The sequence below is a fragment of the Trachurus japonicus genome, chromosome 11, assembly GCF_045865225.1.
Source record: "Trachurus japonicus isolate A0001 chromosome 11, Traja_1.0".
In the NCBI taxonomy this organism is placed as follows: domain Eukaryota; kingdom Metazoa; phylum Chordata; class Actinopteri; order Carangiformes; family Carangidae; genus Trachurus; species Trachurus japonicus.
In genome coordinates, this window is record NC_140917.1 from 13398844 (window position 1) to 13419158 (window position 20315).

The 20315-nt window shown below is 42.3% G+C and overlaps 2 protein-coding genes across 8 annotated transcripts; one reads left to right on the plus strand and one right to left on the minus strand.

The window, feature by feature from the left end:
- Window positions 1–5644: 5644 nt before the first annotated feature.
- On the plus strand, window positions 5645–15790 carry LOC146978408 (uncharacterized). 2 transcript variants are annotated; one of them, XM_085791094.1, is made up of 10 exons: window positions 5645–5851; window positions 9082–9207; window positions 11496–11629; window positions 12060–12177; window positions 12277–12347; window positions 13788–13863; window positions 14400–14462; window positions 14579–14648; window positions 14839–14917; window positions 15515–15790. In XM_085791094.1, the coding sequence occupies exons 1-10, from the start codon at window positions 5738–5740 to the stop codon at window positions 15516–15518; spliced, it is 855 nt and encodes a 284-aa protein (XP_085647220.1). In that variant the 5' UTR covers window positions 5645–5737; the 3' UTR covers window positions 15519–15790. The 2 variants fall into 2 exon arrangements, with proteins under 2 accessions (XP_085647220.1, XP_085647221.1); XM_085791095.1 differs by lacking the exon at window positions 15515–15790 and having other exon boundaries at window positions 14839–14921.
- A 1865-nt stretch (window positions 15791–17655) lies between these two features.
- On the minus strand, window positions 17656–19468 carry LOC146978409 (tripartite motif-containing protein 16-like). Of its 6 annotated transcripts, none has more exons than XM_085790365.1 (2): window positions 18998–19468; window positions 17656–18382 (listed from the first exon to the last, which is right to left on the minus strand). In XM_085790365.1, exons 1-2 carry the CDS (start codon window positions 19464–19466, stop codon window positions 17784–17786), a joined length of 1068 nt encoding a protein of 355 aa, XP_085646491.1. In that variant the 5' UTR covers window positions 19467–19468; the 3' UTR covers window positions 17656–17783. The 6 variants fall into 6 exon arrangements, with proteins under 6 accessions (XP_085646491.1, XP_085646490.1, XP_085646489.1 ...); XM_085790364.1 differs by having other exon boundaries at window positions 18968–19468; XM_085790363.1 differs by having other exon boundaries at window positions 17656–18352; window positions 18923–19468.
- Window positions 19469–20315: the final 847 nt, after the last annotated feature.

Genomic DNA, 20315 nt, shown 5'->3' on the forward strand with positions numbered 1-20315 from the left:
CAATCCAACAACTCCAAAACGCTCTCGTGGACAAGTGGTGACCTGCACATTCACCACGTTATGAAATAATAATGTAACATTACGAGACAGAGTTGTTTTTGAGGCTAATGCAGCCAGAACTACATCCCAGACACGGCTGCTGGTCAAAGTGATTTCAAAAGCGCAAGTAGTTCAGAGTATTTGCTTTGTGTGTCGTAATGTTACATGATTATTTCATAGCGTGATGAATGTGCAGGTCACCACTTATCCACCAGAGTGTTTTGGAGTTGTCTGATTGTGTATTTGATGAGTTTGATGAGGGACAGGGGACCTGTACCGTTCACCTCTATTGTGTTCACTGAGCAGCTCACGTCTCTGCCCCGCTGATCTCAAAACAACATGCACCGATAATTAAAGGTAATGAACCTACTGCTATGACTATAGGGATTATGGCATTAGGCGAATTTGCCAAAATGTTGAACTATCCCATTAATATTTTACAGAATGGCCTTTGACAAAATTATGAATAAAATAATCCTCAACATATTTTATTCTCATCAGTTTTTTATGCCCTAGAATGATCGTCTGCTGAAGTTATGGACATAGATAATAAATATAATTTTAAAAAGTTGATGATCCTGCATATCACAAATATAAAATTGTTCATGTGTGTTGGTGCGGACCATGTGTGTGGGAAACTGTTAACCCACGAGCAGCAGGGTAACAGGCTGAGAGTGCTCGCTCCCACACGGCCAGTAGAGGGCAGTGTTGAACATTGACCTCAGTCGATCACACCTGTAGTTAATCACTGAACCAGATGAGCAATGAAGCAATGAAATGAACTGGAACAGACAGACAGTACGTCCTCATGCATCTCAGAAGCAATAGCAAACTCACCGGGGCTTCACATTTTTGTAGTCAATCAGTTTATTTTCCGGGGTTTTGCATGTTTTTCAACTGGACTTCAAGATCAGTGAAGCCCTCCGACGGCTGCAATACAAACACGCTTTCAGCTTTATTGTGTTTTTATCCATTGAATGTCAGATCTATCTATCTATCTATCTATCTATCTATCTATCTATCTATCTATCTATCTATCTATCTATCTATCTATCTATCTATCTATCTATCTATCTATCTATCTATCTATCTATCTATCTATGCTTTACAGTGGAGTTTGGTGGTTTGATTTATTCAGGTGTTGGTGTGGCCTGTGAACTGGCCTGATGCTACACGTCCTGCTCTGACATGAATGTATTTTAGTTTTGGTTTATTTTTAGCGTCGGTGGCGTCAGAGCCAGATAATGATGACATGTATGAGATAGTGTGAGCAGCAGTATCGGGTCTGATGTGTGCAGCAGATGCAATAGGTCGGTGACAGTGTTAAGGCCTGAACTAAAACAGGGACTGTACTTTTGCACAACCTTTTGTCAATCATGTGGACTGAATGTAAGATAAATAAAAGTTGTAATACAGAGTGTGTTGTGTTGTGTGATTTCCATGCTGAACCGAAGGACAGATGTGAGTGATACAAACAGGTACTTGTTAGGTTAATGTGTTGGTCGCATATAAAAATGAAGATGCTGAGCTACTTCTTGGTGTTACCTGAGCAGATCTGGACAGAGCTTCTACACAAAACTCAGATACAGTATATGAGAGAGACAATCGGGTCCAAAATAGAGACACCTGGATACTAAAAAACACAGGACAAGGAGGAGATCAGAGGGCTACAGAGATGCAGCATGTTTATAAGCTTCAAGCGTCTCACTTGAACTCACCAGAACGCTAAAAACAGGAATTATGTGAACCCAAAAGATGAGTTTTAGATTTCGATAAAAAGGCCTTGAGATGTTTCTCTGCAGCCCGCTGAGGCCTTCTACATCTACAACAGCACATGACCATCTAGGCCAGGCATGGGCAAACCATTGCTGCTGCTAGTTTTTGTTGCAACTAGACCAGTGCTGGAATAAGAGTAACGTCACCCATTGGTCAAGAGGAAAGTTGGTCATGCGCCTCCTTGTGGCAGGATATGGGTATTGTTAAAGTGCCCAAGAACTGGCATTTCTGCATTGTTGGTGAACGAAGAGCGGTATTTTCAATAATTTAAGGAAATTTCTAGATCACCCACGTTAATAGTATCATTGTGGACCCTTTTACAGATAAACACAACACATAGTTTAAAAAAAAACTAACAAACAAACAGTTGTCTACATTAATGTTACAATCTACATTTTGAAATAAACAAATTATAAGCATATGACCTAAGACATCTAAAAGCAAAAACACGGCTGTTTTCATCAATTTACAAGCAAATGGGCAACACAAATTAATTGTAGTGAATGGGTTTCCTGGGCGCTACCCATATCCCGCCAATAGGGGCGCATGGTGCTTACCACGGGAATCAATGAAAGGGGCGCTACTCTCTTTTACAGTGCTCTAGTTGCAACCAACCAAGAGCACACAGTTTGACCAATCAACTCTATGAAAAAATTAGATCAGTTGATTAAATAAGTCAGGTCTGGTGTGCTGATGCTTGGTTGGAAAGAAAAACTGCAGCTACACCGGCCCTTTGTGGAACAGGTTGCCCATCCCTGATCGAGGCCTTTTGAAGACACCCGAAGCCGACGGAGGGGAGTACAGGGTGGTGCAGTAATCTTCTAGTTTAGTTCAATTACAGCTGCAGCTGTGTGAACTGTGTTTCTCAACCTAAGGGCCGGGGCCCACAGTTTGGCCTTGGAGATATTCCAAGTGGACCAACAAATCAGTTCCAGAGCAGCTCAATGATATCGCTGTTATCAGCCAATGACGGCCCGACCACAGCATGTCGGCCTACTTCTTCTCTACCCACAAACGATTTCTCCAGCTGAGTTTCTCCTGCTGTGAACACACTCAGCCTGTAAAAGAAAAGGTCAGAGTCCAGCTCATAAACCCTGCACAGACACACGGACTGATATCAGCTTCTTCTCATCTGATGGATGGTTGGTTCACACAAACAAGAGTTCAACTTTGACAGTCACACACTTCTCCGGTGATCCTGCTCCTTCCTCCTTATCATGTTCATGTCTGTGTGTGATCTGTGTGAATAGCTGCAGACACACAATCTTATTCTAATCCTCTAGACAATGTCAGCCAAAAGATGTTTATTAATAACCTGACTGGGGGCCTACAGAGGGGTGGGTGGGGCGGCGGTGGTATAACTGACATGGTCAACCCGCCGGCTCAGTACACCATCCATCCCAGGAGAAATCCAATTATAGGCACTGGAAGCCAGGTGATGGAATAGGGTTACAGGACAGACATTCCTGCCCAGTGTCAGTTTGTATTGTGTGCTATCTCCCAACCTCTCACCCGCCATCACCAGGACAGTAGTCGTGTGTAGAAAAATCAGTGTAACCGTAAGTCCAACCGTATCCCTTTTGGACAACATCATGCAATGGCTGAAATGGCTGTATCCATTCCAATTGTGAGGAACATTAAAATCTTGTAGCTGTAAGTGTTTGACATTATGGAGAACACCCAACAACCCGACAGAGGAACACCCAGTCGCCCAAGATGCTGTCATCCATCTATTTAAAATGTAACCTAAGCAAAAACCTCTTCCTCACGGGTCCTTTAACAAACAAGATCTTCCTCTCCAGTGCCTACTCTAGCTGAGGTGTGGACTAGTGTGTTGACAACTTCGAACTGTTCTAGAGTGAAGACGTCCAGAAGAGGTTTTCTAATGGCGATGTCCAACCCCAATGGCCCAGGGGAAATGTATTGTACTCGATGTGTAGCTGCCTCTCATCCTGACTGTCCTCCTCCATCACCTGACCTCATCTTCTCCTCCTGCATGGTCACGTCCAGTGTTTGTCAAGAGTGTCTACTGCCACCTCTCTAGGAAACCTTTCGTCTCTATCAACAGTCTCTTCTTCAAATGATAATTTATTTAAGCGGGCTGCACAGCAAATACCAGACTGTTCTCGTCAATATTTATACACATTGGCAATTAACAGTGTCTTAAAGCCCTTAAGGACAGTACTTTTGCATGTGATGCTCAAATGATAACAGATGTTTATAACACATAATAATAATACACTATTATACGCTGGATGCTGTTCTACTTTCATTATTGATCTAGAACAGCTGCAATTTTAGTTTAATTCAATGCCATATAGTATATCAGACATATAATAACTGGGATTATTTATTGTTTCTTTTTCATATTGATCATTTGTTGTTCATTCAAAGAAAACTATACCATAAACTAAAGCACATACATACAGTACGTTAGGCCACATCTGGAAAGTCAAACATAGCAAGTTTCAAAACAAGTAAATAAAAAAAGTGAATTTTTGAACAGCAGTGAATAGGACTTCATAAACAGAATTTCATTTTAACTTATCTCAGTGATTTAATAATGAATTTGTGAGGTGATTAAAAATAATAACTGCTTTTATATACACTGCTGCCCATAAAGTTGGAATAATTTTCTTTTCAGACACATTCCTCTTTTTATTCCAATTGTAAAGGTTAATTGTGGTTTATGTTTAAGAGTGATATGTTTGAAAGAGATTGATCAATAAGGTGGAAAATAAAAACTTTTTCAAACTGGGTCGTGTGTTGGTGACAACAATAGTGTTACAACCCTACTCTCCAGCAGAGATGGACAGACTGCTGTGGAACAGTGAAAAAGACAAAAATATCCCACGAGCTCAGCAGAGATGAGGCTTCAGCATCACGTCACCGGTCGCTTTGGTTTCATGACTGGCAGTTAGCATCATGCAACCAATCAGAGGACTTGTATCCAGAACAATAAGCACTGTGCTGTACAGTATGAGCTCTGTATTGTCCCTTTATGGATTATTATTGATATTTTTAAACAATCCCTGACACATCAATTGCATTTATATACAAGAATATGCAATAATAATTGCCTGCTAAAGATTTTCAGTCCTGCTTTATTTAAGAACTGACATATTTGATGATGAGGATAAGGTGATATTATTAAATAACGTCAGAAAATCTATTAAATCAATTCATGAATCATTTATTGACCAGTGTCTTACATATGCTGTGATAGAAGATATTGTCTTCCCCTATTAACAGTAAAGGCGCTTTCATGTCTGTCACTGTAAATTAAATGGTGGCGGAGAGACAGGGGGTCACTTAATGGCAGCAGCAGCTGTTGCTGGACTGCAGGGTGGCCATAACAAAAAGCCGAATTAAATATGGAAACCTGTAACAACATGCTTATTTAAAGAGTTGAAGAGTGATGGTATTCAGAGGAACCAAGTACCCAGAAACCTTTCTGAAGTCACAATGACAGCCAGGCACTGATATTAAAGTGTGTGACGAACATCCTCAGATTGAAAGTGACAAAAACATCTTCTCTGCATGTCTTCTTCATTCAGCCTCACCTCATTTCATATCAGTTACACTGACCCCATGCAGGGAAATGTGAGATGTTTTTCTCTCCTCTACACTTCAGAACCGCATCACAGCAGATGAAATTAAGGAAATCTGAGAAACTATATCTCTAATTGTGGAAACCTGCAGGTCCACTTTTGATCTGCACCGTGGCTGTGAGGGCAGAGGAGGGTGCGGTGGTGTGGGCAGGTTTAGGGGCTTAGGAGTGGGAGTGTCTCCTCATCTGTCATATAAATGGTCTGACTCTATCTCTGTCAGAGTTTGGTGTCTCCACCAGTTTGCCGGGCTCTCTCCTGCACTCGCTCATCTTCTCCTCTCCTGTCCGAAGCGCGTCGAAACCTCAGCCAAAATGGAGGCCATCAAGAAGAAGATGCTAATGTTGAAGTTGGACAAGGAGAATGCACTGGAGCAGGCTGAACGGGCTGAAGGGGACAAGGTTGGAGCGGAGGAGCGAAGCAAGCAGGTGGGAAAAAACCCAGAGACAGGTATTTCATTAACAGCCTCATCCACACGGTGAGAGACAAAAGGGACTCAGGAGATGCAAGGAGGTGGTTTTAGCCTTCTGAGAAGCTCCTGTGATGATTAGAGCACTTTTAAGACAACATGATTATAGTATTTTTTCTTCCAGTTTTCATTCTTCTTGTGGTGGTATCCAACACCATCTTCAGACTCTATGGACAATGACAAACACTTCTCCACAGGCCTCAAACTAAGACCAGGACCTGGTCTGTCCCTCTGTCTTGAAGAACCGAACCAACTGATTCCAACTAAAGCTGCCAAGTTTGAGACTCAGCAGAGACTTGGAATTTATTTTCTACTGTATCTTCCCATTGGGCGTCTACCTGCAGCAAATACCGTTCAGATCCGCACAGTCAATGGAGAGCAAGACGACTTACTTTAGAAATAATAACTCCACACCTCTTTCTGAAGCTTTGTTGGGGTCAAGTCTGAGTCAAATCAATATTAAACCATGTATTATTCAATAGGTAACCCTGTAAATGGACCATGGCCTGAACTTCTGGATTGGTAACATAGGTACCACCTGAGTACCTGTGAACCGAGGACTCAGTTCAGTAGCTAATGACGAGTTCATAATTATCTGTGACACATTAGTGTCTTCATAATTAGTTTGCCAAAAAAATATTAAAGCAGATTGTTTTCTGAATTGGGTATTCTGACAGCAGCAACGCACAAACCGTATAATTTAGTTTTTGTTTTTTGGTTCCGAATAGAAATTCGTTTTTGGTTTGAAACAAATAATGATATTGAGGATTGCTGAAAAACAAAATTGCTCCAATTCGATTGGCAAATTACATCTTTCATTTTCAAATTACAAGTTAATTACGGATTATCATGAATGCCCATGCCGAAGGCTAACTCTGCCTGGACCAGAAGATCTGAACTTTTTTTTTTTAACGCCTCTGGATTTCAGGGGCGTCTCTTGAAATGGCGCCCCTACTACGGTGGCCGATCCGAACCTGGCATATCCCTGAATAGAGCAGCGTACCTTCGTCATCGCTATGGCTACTCTACCTATTGCAATGGCTTGGTTAGGTTTCAGAAAAGGTTGTGATTAGGGCTAAAATAAGTACTCCTTCAAGACAATCTTTGTTGTCATAGTTGCAACAGGGTTAGGGTTAGCTTTAGCATGGTTACTTCTGTCAAATGGTTGTGGATAATAGAAACAATCTGAACAGGTCGATTCATGACCCATTCGTCCACCACAACGTTGACTTCGTCCTTTATCCTACGTTACCACACTTTTCCCTTCACTCCTGTCGTAATTGCTACGTCCACTTGTCTTTGCCTAGCAACAAAAATTATGGGTAAAAATAACCTGCTGCACAGACTACCAACAGACTTCTAGATCCATGAGGTTAGGGATTGGGGGAGTCTACTTGCATCGATTGGTCCACTTGGCTCAAGACAAACTGACTCCTGACCAGACAAGACCTGAAACCTGGTTTGAACCCGCTCGAACTCAAATCCCCTGTCAGGTGTCAGATGCAAGGGTCCAAGTGGACCAATGAGGACTTCAGGCTACATGCTAATGCTAAACACTTCCAGTTGCTTCTTATCCAAACTATCAATGTAGTTTCAGACAGGTGTTTTCATACCTCAGTGCAAGTGTTTCATGTCCAGTGTATTTCAGAGGAATTCATGTTATCTCCCTGATTTACACTGATTGGTTTTGAGAGTGGTATTGATTAGTGGTAGTGGTTCTGTTTGATGGCCACAGGTGGCTGTAGACAGAGGAACAAAGAAATCAGCCACCTGATTAAGTAAAAAGTGAAATATCACCATTGACATAAGAGTTGAAACACTTAACTCTGACTCAGTCTCCTCCATTTTTCTGGATCATCTGAGATGTTTCTACAGCTTGACTGGAGTGCACCTGCGAACTGAACTGATTGGACACACACCTGTCGGTACCAGGTGAGATCTGAGAGACTGAGATCAGAAACACGAAGACAAGGGAAGTGGGTGCAGAGCTGAGACACAGGATTGTATCAAGGCTCAAAACATTGATGCAGCATTGAGGGTTCCTGAGAAGAAAGGTGGTCTCCATGGACAACCAGGACTATTGTACAGATCCACCTGGACATTGGAGAAAAGAGCGGAGACAAAGAACCAAGTGGTCAATCTGAGCTCCAGAAACCCTTCCAGAGTGACGACCGTAATCTCTGCTGATCTGGTTTCTTAATTATATCCAGATGTGTACAGCCTCTGCTTTGAGATACTTTGTAAAGAAGCAGCTAAAAGAGGTCTGAGACTGAGAGGAACCAGGCTCTCTAGTCTGATGAGACCAGGACTGAACTCTCTGGTCTCAGTGTCAGAGTCACATCTGGAGGAAACCATGCTCCATCCATCATCTGATCCACATCATCCCTGATGGTGAAGCATGGTGGAGGCAACATCAGACTGTGCGGGGATGGGCAGACTGGACAGAGTACAGAGATTTTTATAATGAAAACCTGGTCAGAGCTCAGGATCTCAGACTTCCAGCTGGAGAATGACCATGATAGTACAACATCTGGAGAGACCAGGTCCACTAATGTCCCCATTCAAGAGCCTGAGAAGAATGAGAGAAGATCACTTATTCTTCAACAAAGTCCTGAGTAAAATGTCTCAATACTTATGTCAGTGCGATATTTCACTTCTTCCTCTGTAGTACATTGGTGAAACTTTTATTTTTTCTTTACAAATAGCGATTGAGTCTAGACAACATGAGAACTCAGAGTCTCAAGACTTTGAGACCATTTAAATCCAAGAGGATTTTTCATTAAAAGTCTTAAAGTGAAAGTTAGACCATCAGAATCAGTTCAACAGGTATCTGCATGTGTACAGACAGACATCTTGGTGGACATGGTCTATGAAGGTGTTGACCATGAAGGCCAAAGGTCTTGTTGGGGGAGGATTTTCATTTTGTGTCATCACCAGCTGTGCCCATCCTTACAGTTTTGTGAAAATTTGAAGTTATTCACAAAACTGTAACAAACCTTTAACAGTTCTCCCACTTGCTGTTGAACTGAGCATAAAAACAAGACTTAGTTCAACAGTGTAAGACCTCAGACTCTCCGTCGGTGTCGCCTGCTGCCAAATCATGTTCGTTAACGGCATGCATTTGGTATGTAAGCAGGTTCTCTGATTTCGATTGTGTTAATTTTGTGTTTGACCTCTCACACCCACCAGCATGAAGACGAAATTCTGCAAATGCAGAAGAAGCTGAAGGGGACAGAGGACGAGCTCGACAAATACTCCGAGGCCCTGAAGGACGCTCAGGAGAAGCTGGAGGTGGCCGATAAAAAGGCTGCTGACGTGAGTAGTAATACGGTCGTCCCACACAGAAATCAAACACTAGACATGCATTCAATATGATTTATAAGAGCTGCTGCTGCTGCTGCTGCTGCTGCTGCTGCATAGGGGGCCCTCTGAACTGTACTGGTGGGACAGTGTGAGTCCTGGATCGGGCTCTGATAAAAGCTGTGATAATGCCACTGTAAACCAACCCTGGCTGATTCACTGCTTCTCCCTTACATTCCATTCTCATCGTGCCCGGCGTGGACTCCTCAGCTGTCGGGGGGATTCAGATCCCTATTTTGGCCATGATGTCAGCCACTCAACCTTGACTGTGAGCTTAACAATGGTCCAAGTCCATTTTAGGTCCATCATCCATTCCTCCTGGGTCAACCTCCCTCTTTCTTTAGGAGAGAGACACCAATTGGATTTTACCATCCCGGTCGGTGTAGTTTATGGCCGTCTCAACATTTTCAATTTAGTCCACGACTTTAAAGCTGCTCCTGCACACAAGCAATCAAGAAATATAGTATACAATATATGTGTTTTTATTATATATGTATTATATATTATATTATATATTCCATATCTCCATATCACCAACCAGGCTGGGAGAAGCACACTGTTCCCTCTTCCTCTGTCTCGTTTCATTCTCGCTCAACTTGAGTCACAGCTGAAGAATTTATTTCAGCACCTACATATAGAAAGAACAGCTGTCGACACACGCCATTGTTTTCCCTCTAGAGAACGCCTGGAACAAAATACTCATGAAGCGCAAATGCTGCCAGGGTTTGTGTCCGGCCGCGGCGACAGCCTCAAACACTCGTTTATCAACTTACATCCACACAATCCTGCGTCACAGTTAAAGGCCGAGGCCGACACAGAAGATGTAGCAGCATGACAGTGTGATGTGCTGCTCCTCGGAGGGTCATCTACAGCCACGGCTAATTTGTTTAGAGAGAACACATCGCCTTTGACACTGCTCTCAGAATAAGTATGTAATTGATGTTAGTGTTACTGGCAGAAGATCTGAAGGGAATCTGGCAGCAGAGCAGCAAGCAGCACACAGGCACAGGGACTACGGTTAGTGCCATAATAAGGCTGGAGCTAGTTTTTTCTGGTTGCAATATCATCCACTTTGTACTTAGACAATCTCCACAAATAACTGTACAATTAACATATATATAACTGATGCAGAGAGGATCAAAGTTAGCACATTGAACAAGTCAGAACTCGTTAATTTGTGAGCTCCATGTGCAAAGAGAAAATCCAGAACAGCACCATCTGCTGGCTGAATGAAAATACTGAATTTAATTCAGTTCAGCCATTGGTTATACCATGTATCTGAGGAGCCAGTTCCAGCTGAAACTGGTTTAATTTACAGTCACAAATAAACTTAAAGGGATAGTTCACCCAAAATTCAAATTTCACTCATTATCTACTCACCCTCATGTCGACTAAGGGCTGGGAGAAGTTTCAGAGTCCTCCGTGCCTTCTCGGAGTTACGGGGGGGTCCGCGCAGCACTGCATGTCCATATAATGGTTGTGAATGGATACCACTTTTCTTCGTCCAAAAAGACACACCAAAAAACAATCAAATACCTCCATAGTGCTTGTCTGTAATGTCCCTCTTGTATTGAAGCCCCGACATGAGAAATTGTTCCGCCAGTCAGTGCAAATCACGCAAGATTTGCACTGACACAGGAAGAGCAGTGAACCGAGACACTGGGAGCTTCCGCTACAAACAAGCTTAAAATATAGACTTAGCCTATTTAATTTTTTTCGGAACAATTTGTCATGTCAGGGCTTCAATACAAGAGGGACATTACAGATGAGCACTATGGAGATATTTGGATGTTTTTTGGTGTGTCTTTTTGGACGAAGAAAAGTGGTATCCATTCACAACCATTATATGGACAAATACTGCTGCGCGGAGCCCCACTGTAACTCAGAGAAGGCACGGAGGACTCTGAAAATTCTCACAGCTCTTAGTTGACATGAGGGTGAATAGATAATGAGTGACATTTGAATTTTGAGCGAACTATCCCTTTAATGTGCAGGTCTTTGGACTATTGGAAAGAGCTAGTCAACTCCATGCAGAAAGGCCTCATGCTCAGGCTGGACGGCTGTTTGCATCAACCAGTTGGCTCACTATAACGAGTATATGACAATATTAGAAAATTAAATTAGGGTGGTTGTGTCGCCCTTTTCCGTCCCGCCACATTAGCACTTGCAGATAAAGTCAGGTAGAAATAGTTTGTGGGCTGAACCCCGGTTTGTCTGAGTCAGTTCCTGTTATCTGTGCCCAGGCTGAGGCAGAGGTGGCTTCTCTGAACAGACGTATCCAGCTGGTGGAGGAGGAGCTGGACCGAGCTCAGGAGAGACTGGCAACGGCTCTGCAGAAGCTGGAGGAGGCTGAGAAGGCTGCAGATGAGAGCGAGAGGTGACGTCTCTTCCTATAGGAACTGTTTCCTGTTTGGTGCATCCTCCCTCTGAATGATAAGACAACAAGAGGGATCAAGAGTTTCACTTTTACCCCCTTCTGACCTCAACAATGCTTCTGCACACCATGGGCAAGCTGAGCGTGGTCCGAGGATCTATACCTGTTGGATCCTTCATCGTCCAACCTATTCCAAGATTCATTAAGCACCAGTAATAATCATATTGCAGCAAAGAACACTGACATGAGAGCATGAAGTTTCAAGCTCAGTTACCAAAACCTTTCAGAAAATAGTCTTAGATGATTCCAAAAACATGAATATCGTTATTGATTATTTCTTTATGGGCTTGTCAAGGACCTGGTTCTTCTACTAGTAATGTCTGGCCTAACTCCAAACAGTGTGCATGAAATAAGTGACGGTCTCTTTGTGCAGAGGGATGAAAGTCATTGAGAACAGGGCCCAGAAGGATGAGGAGAAGATGGAGCTCCAGGAGATCCAGCTGAAGGAGGCTAAACACATTGCAGAGGAGGCCGACCGCAAGTATGAGGAGGTGAGTTCCTTCTGACCAATCTGACACTGCTGTCTCCTATAGGGGACTTGATCGGTCAAACCTGATAATACATATATGTTGTACGATGTGTTTGTCCAGGTGGCTCGTAAGCTTGTGATCGTGGAGGGAGAGCTGGAGCGTACAGAGGAGAGGGCGGAGCTGGCTGAGGCGTGAGTACCTGCATTGGTCATCATGACTATATGAATGAAGTAGGATGAATCTTTAATGGTGAAGCCTATTATATTCTTTGCATACATACCTCTGTCACAAGAGCACCTCCTACTGGTTGATGTGCACACCTTCTTAGCAGTTGATAAATTAGTCCACTATCTGCTATGCTGCTTACGCCCAGCTGACATTGGATAAGGTCCAGTGTCTCACAGGGCCAAGTTACAGAGACAAACTACCTCACACACTCACATTCATACCTCACAAGGGCAATTTAGTGTCGCCAGTGAACCTAGAGTGCATGTGTGTGGACTGTAGGAGGAAGAAGTGGAAGCCTGAGAACCTGGACAATATTAGTGCTGTGTCTCAATTCAGATACTTAAAGGGATAGTTCCACATTTTGGCAAATTGGCCCATTAATTGCCATATAGATTTTGTACTAATGGGATTTCTTGGTTCCCCTCATCAAACTCATCAAATACACAATCCAACAACTCCAAAACGCTCTGTTGGACAAGTTGTGACCTGCACATCCACCACGCTATGAGATAATAACAGAATGTTACGAGACAGAGTTGTTTTAGAGGTAACTGAGGAGAGGAGACTGCTTGCTGAAAAACTGTCTCTGATGGGAACACACATCAGCGGTTTTGTATGAATTTGCCTCAAAAACAACTCTGTCTCATAACGTTCTGTTATTATCTCATAGTGTGGTGAATGTGCAAGTCACAACTTGTCCACCAGAGCGTTTTGGAGTTGTTGGATTGTGTATTTGATGAGTTTGATGAGGGAAACCAAGAAATCCCATCAGCCTCCGTAGTGTAGCTCTGAGCAGCTTGCGGCTCTGCTCCGCCGTTCTAAAACTAGCTTGCACCGACAATTGAAGGTAACGAACCTACTCCTAAATTTATGGCAATGGGCCAATTTGCCAAAGACAGTAAGGAAAAACAAAACAAAAAAAACAACTAGTGAGTTTACTGTGTTACTGTGTGGGTAGCATGATATCTACAAAGTCTAAAACATGTAGGTATGGACTACATGATGCTATCCATGTTTGACATCACACCCTGAAAACAGACCTTTGTCACCTCACTGATCCTCTGTGTCAGGCAGTGATTGCGATATTCACACGTGACGTGAGCCTCCAGATTGTCCCCACACTTTCAGCCAATCAAAAGCTGGTATGCCCAAATCGGGCGCCTTGGAAACCTGCCTCTGGAGGGGAGGGGGGGGGGCACAAAAGAGCTATCTTGACTTCACTCCAGTTAAAACAATATGCAAAAACCCTACACCCTCACATACACTGTGCCTCTACATGTGGTATTATTACTGACTGTATTAGGGGATATCAATTTGTTTTTATCATGATTAGTACTTGGTCTTTACGCTACTCACAGTTTCTCTGTTCTCTCTTTCTTTTTGTGACATTAAAATTAAACCAGTAAATGCGCTGAGCTGGAGGAGGAGCTGAAGAACGTCACCAATAACCTGAAGTCTCTGGAGGCCCAGGCTGAGAAGGTAAAGAAATAGGGCCATCCTGGTGGCAGAGAAATTAACACAGTGAGAGAGAGATCATTGTGGAGATACAGATGGCAACAGCTTCAGACATTAAACAGACTATTCTAGTCCTGAATGCGTCACCTCCACAGTCGAGGGTCCGGTGGCTCCCTCTGCAATGTAGCGTTATGACGGTGGAAGGTCTGCACTTGATTGATGTAGTAGCTTGTGTAAATATATTTTTATACAGAACAGGTGCTGCAGTGAACAGTAACTCAATGTACTGTACATATACGTGTTTGGACTCTATTGTGGTGCACCTGAACAATCAGAGCTGGTCTAGGTGTATATTTAAAGATTTTAAGTGTTTAACCTTGGTAACGTCCATATAATCAATCAGCACCATGACCACCTGCATGTGTTTCCACCTCGAACCTCACAAGACACAAACCTGGTGTTGATCGTAATCTAGTTATTTGTCAGAATCATCCAAACATAAGGAGAAGCTGCGGAAACGTTGATGTGTTTACATCTTTGGATGTTGTGTCTCGCCACAGTACTCTCAAAAGGAGGACAAGTATGAGGAGGAGATCAAGATCCTCACTGACAAGCTGAAAGAGGTGAGAGAGCGGGACCTTTAAAAACCAGAAAGGCTCAATTTCAGTCATGGTTTACTATTTATTTTAAATCCATTGAACATGCAGAAAGATTAACAGAGTTTTTCATATCATCTCAGGCTGAGACCAGAGCTGAGTTTGCTGAGAGGTCTGTAGCCAAGCTGGAGAAGACTATTGATGATCTGGAAGGTATGACTGACTTTTTCTAGCAGTGCACCTGTATCTCCTGACTGACACACTGTACAATACAACAACGAAGTTTGGACAGTTGTAAAAAAAAAAAAAAAAAAGGTTTAATACTGTACACTGTATATTACATGTTTTATATGACATATATTTTGTCCTTTGTTCTCTCTTCGGTTTTTGCTTGGACGAACAGATGAGCTTTATGCACAGAAACTGAAGTACAAAGCCATCAGTGAGGAACTGGACCACGCCCTCAATGACATGACCTCCATGTAAGTAGATAGATATAGATATACTTTATTGATCCCAAGCTGGGAAATTACAGTGCAGCAGCAGCATTGCACAGACACACAGTGACGATAACAACATATAGTATAAGAATATAAAGAATAAGATTATAAAAAACAAACTATACATAATAAAATAGCAAAATAGCAATAGCAAATAAAATAGAATGTAATGTACAAAAGTATAAACAACAGAATTGGCAGTGTTGATTTTAGTGCAAAGTAAAAAAAATGTGCGATGTGTAGAAAATAAAGTGTGCAGTGACTGTAAGTTATGATAATTAAAGAACACCATGATTTAAATTGTGTATTGTACTATCGGGTACGTGGGGAAGGCTCCTTGTCAGTTCAGACTACAACATGATGACAGCTAATTTACTTGAGCCTGTTTTTCTGGATTATAGTGGTTTACTTAAAGGTTTATTAGGGTTTCATGTTTTTTTCATGCACTAATTAAAACCAGCACTTATTAATAGACCTGTACAAGCTGCAACTACCTTTGTGAAGTGAGTAGGACGCTGAAGGCTGAGAAGTTCAGCTTTGACGATCTCTGTTCTTGTCTCCTGTCTCTTCTGTCTGCAGCTAAACGGCCTGAGGCTCCACCGTCCGGTCCGGTTGTGGTTTCAAGACTCAGCCTTTAATGCTTCACCCTCCCCGCCCTGCTCCGCCACTTGTCTGAGCCTGTTGTACTCTGTTTTTAGATCTTTCTCAGTGTCTCTGTTGAATCTGGATCGTCACTGTTCTTGTATGTTTTTCTGTCGATGGATGTTTTTATGTCTGATTCCAGTCTCCTTCTGTATCAGTCCTGTACCTGTGTTGAAAAAAACAACAGAGGGAAGAAACGCTTTGGTTAATGCATCTGTGTCTGTGGCTGTTTTTCTTGTCCACAGTTCAGTGTTAAGTTCAGACAGGAACTTGGAACAGGAGGTTTTTGTATTTATTGAGACCCAGAAAAATGTGCATTAGCTTTTGAAATATACTTGTGCAATTTTATGATTTTCTCAATGAAGATATTCATATACATCCACGTGTGTTCGGTGCAGGTGTGTTGGGAAGTGTCACTTCAAGTCTTGAAGAGAAGAAGATGGTCATGTGCTCTGGAATATCGATACAGTTTACGACTTGTTCTATTTCAATGATGACAGATGACAGCTACAGCGATTGGTCGACTCAGACAGCTCTGATATTGATTCATTGTTCACAAACTCCTCAGGGTCTGGAGGCAACAAGCCCAGTCTCAATAAAACTACTCAGTGTAAAAAAAATAAATCACACAGGGCATGGTCTAACTATAATCAGGATCAAACATTTGTACGATACATTACAGACACTAAGATACAAATGACTACACGTGATAATCACTCAGAAAGACCATCCATACATTCATATATTAATATTTACACACATTTCTTTAAAACTTACTTGGGGGATACAAACCTGGCACTAGCTAGATATGCATAACATAACATCAATAACATCAAACAGGACACATATGGACTTGAGGCAGGACAGGAATGGTGTTTACAATCGTTATAGCACAGAACAGAATTAGAGTGAAATTGTTATGTTTTATGATCAATATCACAAATAACAACAACAACAATAATGTTCTGGTTATTTATAGATAGATAGATAGATAGATAGATAGATAGATAGATAGATAGATAGATAGATAGATAGATAGATAGATAGATAGATAGATAGATAGATAGATAAGAAAGAAAGAAAGAATGAAAGACAGACAGACAGACAGACAGACAGAAAGAAAGACAGTCAGAAAGAAAGAAAGAAAGGGTAACCCTTTAATTTTCAGGCTGTTAATTTCATGATAATGTCAAGAAATAACAATTAATTGCGTGGTAAATAAGGGGTCAATTTCATAGTAATGTCATGTTTTTCCACCAAGTCCTTGCTTTGACCATTATTTCTTGGCTATATCTCTTGACATTGTGTTATTTCTACGCTATTTCTAGACATTATGACACAATTAATTGTTAATTCTTGGCTATTGACATTATCACGTAATTTACGGCCTGTAAATTACTGTAAAGGGTTGCCAAAAGAAAGAAGAGGGAAAGAAAGAAAGAAAGAAAGAAAGACAGACAGACAGACAGACAGACAGACAGACAGACAGACAGACAGACAGACAGACAGACAGACAGACAGACAGAAAGAAAGAAAGGCAGACAGACAGAAAGAAAGAAAGAAAGAAAGAAAGGCAGGCAGAAAGAAAGAAAGACAGACAGACAGAAAGAAAGAAAGACAGACAGGCAGAAAGACAGACAGAAAGAAATAAAGACAGACAGACAGACAGACAGACAGACAGACAGAAAGAAAGAAAGAAGACAGGCAGGCAGGCAGAAAGATAATACATGTACGCGGCTCTCAGCTGGATCGTATTTCGTCGGAACCACGTAATGACACTAGAAATGCTAGAAATAAGGTCCAGATTGTTAGCTCATCATCAACACCATTTGATTCTGTGTCCACATAAGGAAGAGGAAAAGATTTGATTGATTCTTTGGATAAAACAGTTTTATTGATGATGTGAAGCTTCAGTTTGTTCACACATTGATCGAAAGATTGATTGAAAGTCTTTTCAATGACTCTTAGTAATTGTACAGCAATTGATTATCATCATGGTAACCTATATGCAGATTGAAGCTCATAGACCGTATTAGTGAATGGATCTGTGATCTTACAAACATTGATTGACTGTTTGATTGACAGGTGATCTCTGTGCAGTGCAGAGACACAACAGCAATGAGCTTTTAGCAACAAACATGGAGACTAAAGAAAGTGACGAACTAAAATACAGATTTTAACCAACTGGACCTTCAATGATCTTTGTCTATTTGAGTTTACACAACTCTGCTGTGTCTCCATTACACCAGTAAAGACAAAATCCAGCATGTAGAGGCTGAGTGAATGTGGTCTGGACTCTGTGGAGGAGAGTCATGGTTTCAGAGACGCTGTAGAAGGACAGAATACCTGCACTGTGATCCAGGTACACTCCTAGTCTGGAGGACCAAGGACCTGAGACTGGAGTCTGGATGTTGTTGAACCAAACTGAGAGACTGTTTTTATGACAACGTAACGCCCAAGATTTGTCATTGAATCCAAATCCACATTCATGCAAAAACCCTCCTCTGCTGATATTCTTGTATGCAACTGCTACATAAACTCCTCCTCCTCTCCACTCCACCTCCCAGTAACAACGTCCAGTCAGACTCTCTCTACTCAGGACCTGATACCAGTCAGTGAATCTGTCTGGGTGACGAGAATAAGACTGTGGTTGAACTCGTGATATTTTTCTGTTTCCTTCAGATAATAATAGTTCTGTGTTTGCTGTGTTTGGATCCAGTGTGATTTCCTGTGAATATCTTAAGAAGTCAGCTCTGGTCCTGGGCTCTGGTGGTGGTGGTGACAGTAAAACATCCACTTGAGTCTCTGTCAGTGAGTTGTTTGTCCTCGTGTCTCTCAGAAGGTCCTGTAGTTTATCTCTGAGCTCTGACACAGCTGCTGTCACATCCTCAAAGTGTCTGAGAGGACGGATATTGATGCTGGATGAGTGTGTAGATGGACTGAGCGCTGACAGTGAGGGGTAGTTGTGTAGAAACTGGGTGTGATCCTCTGTGTGTGACAGCAGCTTCAGCTCAGCGTCTTTCCTCTTCATCTCAGTGATCTCCTGCTCCAGCTTCTTCTCAAGCTCTTTGACTCCACTCACTTGAGTTTCCTGCTGGGATCTGATCTGCTGCTTCAGCTCAGAGCTTCTTTTTTCCATGAGACGGATCAACTGAGTGAAGGTCTTCTCACTGTCCTCCACTGCTTTATCAGCAGAGCCATTGATGGCCTCCACCTCCTGTTGAAGCACCTTCACATCTTTCTCTCTGTCCCGGATTCTCTGCTGGATTTTTTGTCGACTCAGCTCCAGGTCTCTCTGCCTCTCAGTCCTTTCTGCTGCAGCTGAGACTGTGTCGTGGCCTTTATGTTCATCCACAGAGCAGAGATAACAGATACACTGCTGATCAGTGCGGCAGAACATCTTCATCACCTCATCGTGACGAGAGCAGATGTTCTCCTGGAGCTTCTTGGTTGGCTCCACCAACTTGTGTTTCTTGAACTGAGCTACATCATAATGAGGCTGCAGGTGTTTCTCACAATAAGAGACCAGACATTGCAGACAGGACTTGACAGCTTTGAGTTTCCTCCCAGTGCAAACATCACAGGCCACATCTTCAGGTCCAGCATGGCAGTGATCAGCAGGAGGAGCAGCTTGGAGTCCAGTCTTCTTCAGCTCCTCCACTAAAGCTGCTAACATGGTGTTTTTCACCAGGACCGGCCTCAGTGTGAATGTCTGCCTACATTGAGGGCAGCTGTAGATTTTCCTCCCATCCTCTCCATCCCAGTGGGTTTTAATACAGTTGAAGCAGTAGGTATGTCCACAGGGAATAGTCACTGGATCCTTCAGTAGATCCAGACAGATTGAACAAGAGAAGGTCTCCTGGTCCAGATGAACTCCTTTCTGCGCCATTTCACCTCTCAGAGAAGACGACTGTCTGAGTTTCACCTCCTCTTTACAGGAACTAGTTTGAGCTCTGATCTAAACAACATGTGTTTCTGCAGTGAACGGGGCCTGTCAGCTCCTCCTCTTCACCACATGTTGGTTCCACCCATCTTCAAACTGTAGATCTAGAGGGGATGGAACAAAGAAACACAGCGTGGAGTTCACTGTGTTTCAGAGCAGGGAGTTGGGAGTTGTCTTAATCTGCAACAGGAGAATATCTGTTGCTGTAGTCGTGTAAAAAGTCCAATATTTCCATCTATAATGTGAAGAAAGAAAGCATAAAGGCGCAGAAAAAGAAGCCTACTCAAGTCAAATACAAGAACCTCAAGACTGTAGCCTACATTAGCACTGTTTGCATCTCACATCTAGGTATGTCAAATGTAGTTTTAAAGGAACTGGAAGTTCATGTTGCTTAGACAACACTCATTCATTATTTCATTCCCAGACGTTGTACCACCTGATATCATCCTACCTCCAGCAAGTGACCCTTAGTCTGAATAATACAGTCTGACTTGCTGGCCTACGTTCTACTGCCCATTAAATTATTGTGAAGTTTCATACAATAGGCCTACATATTTATTTATATAGCACATTTAAAAATACAACCCAAGTTGTCGAAAGGGCTGTACAATAAACACACAAGTAAAATAAAGCTAAATGGGATACAGACAGGGGTGCAGATCCGATGCCAGGATTGGGGGGGACACAAAAGAGATTTTTTTTTTTTTTTCCCCATGCAACTCATAAATGCCGCCATAAATCACAACTCCGCAGAGGCTCGGCATATCATTCAAGTACAGCACAGGGAATCATTTA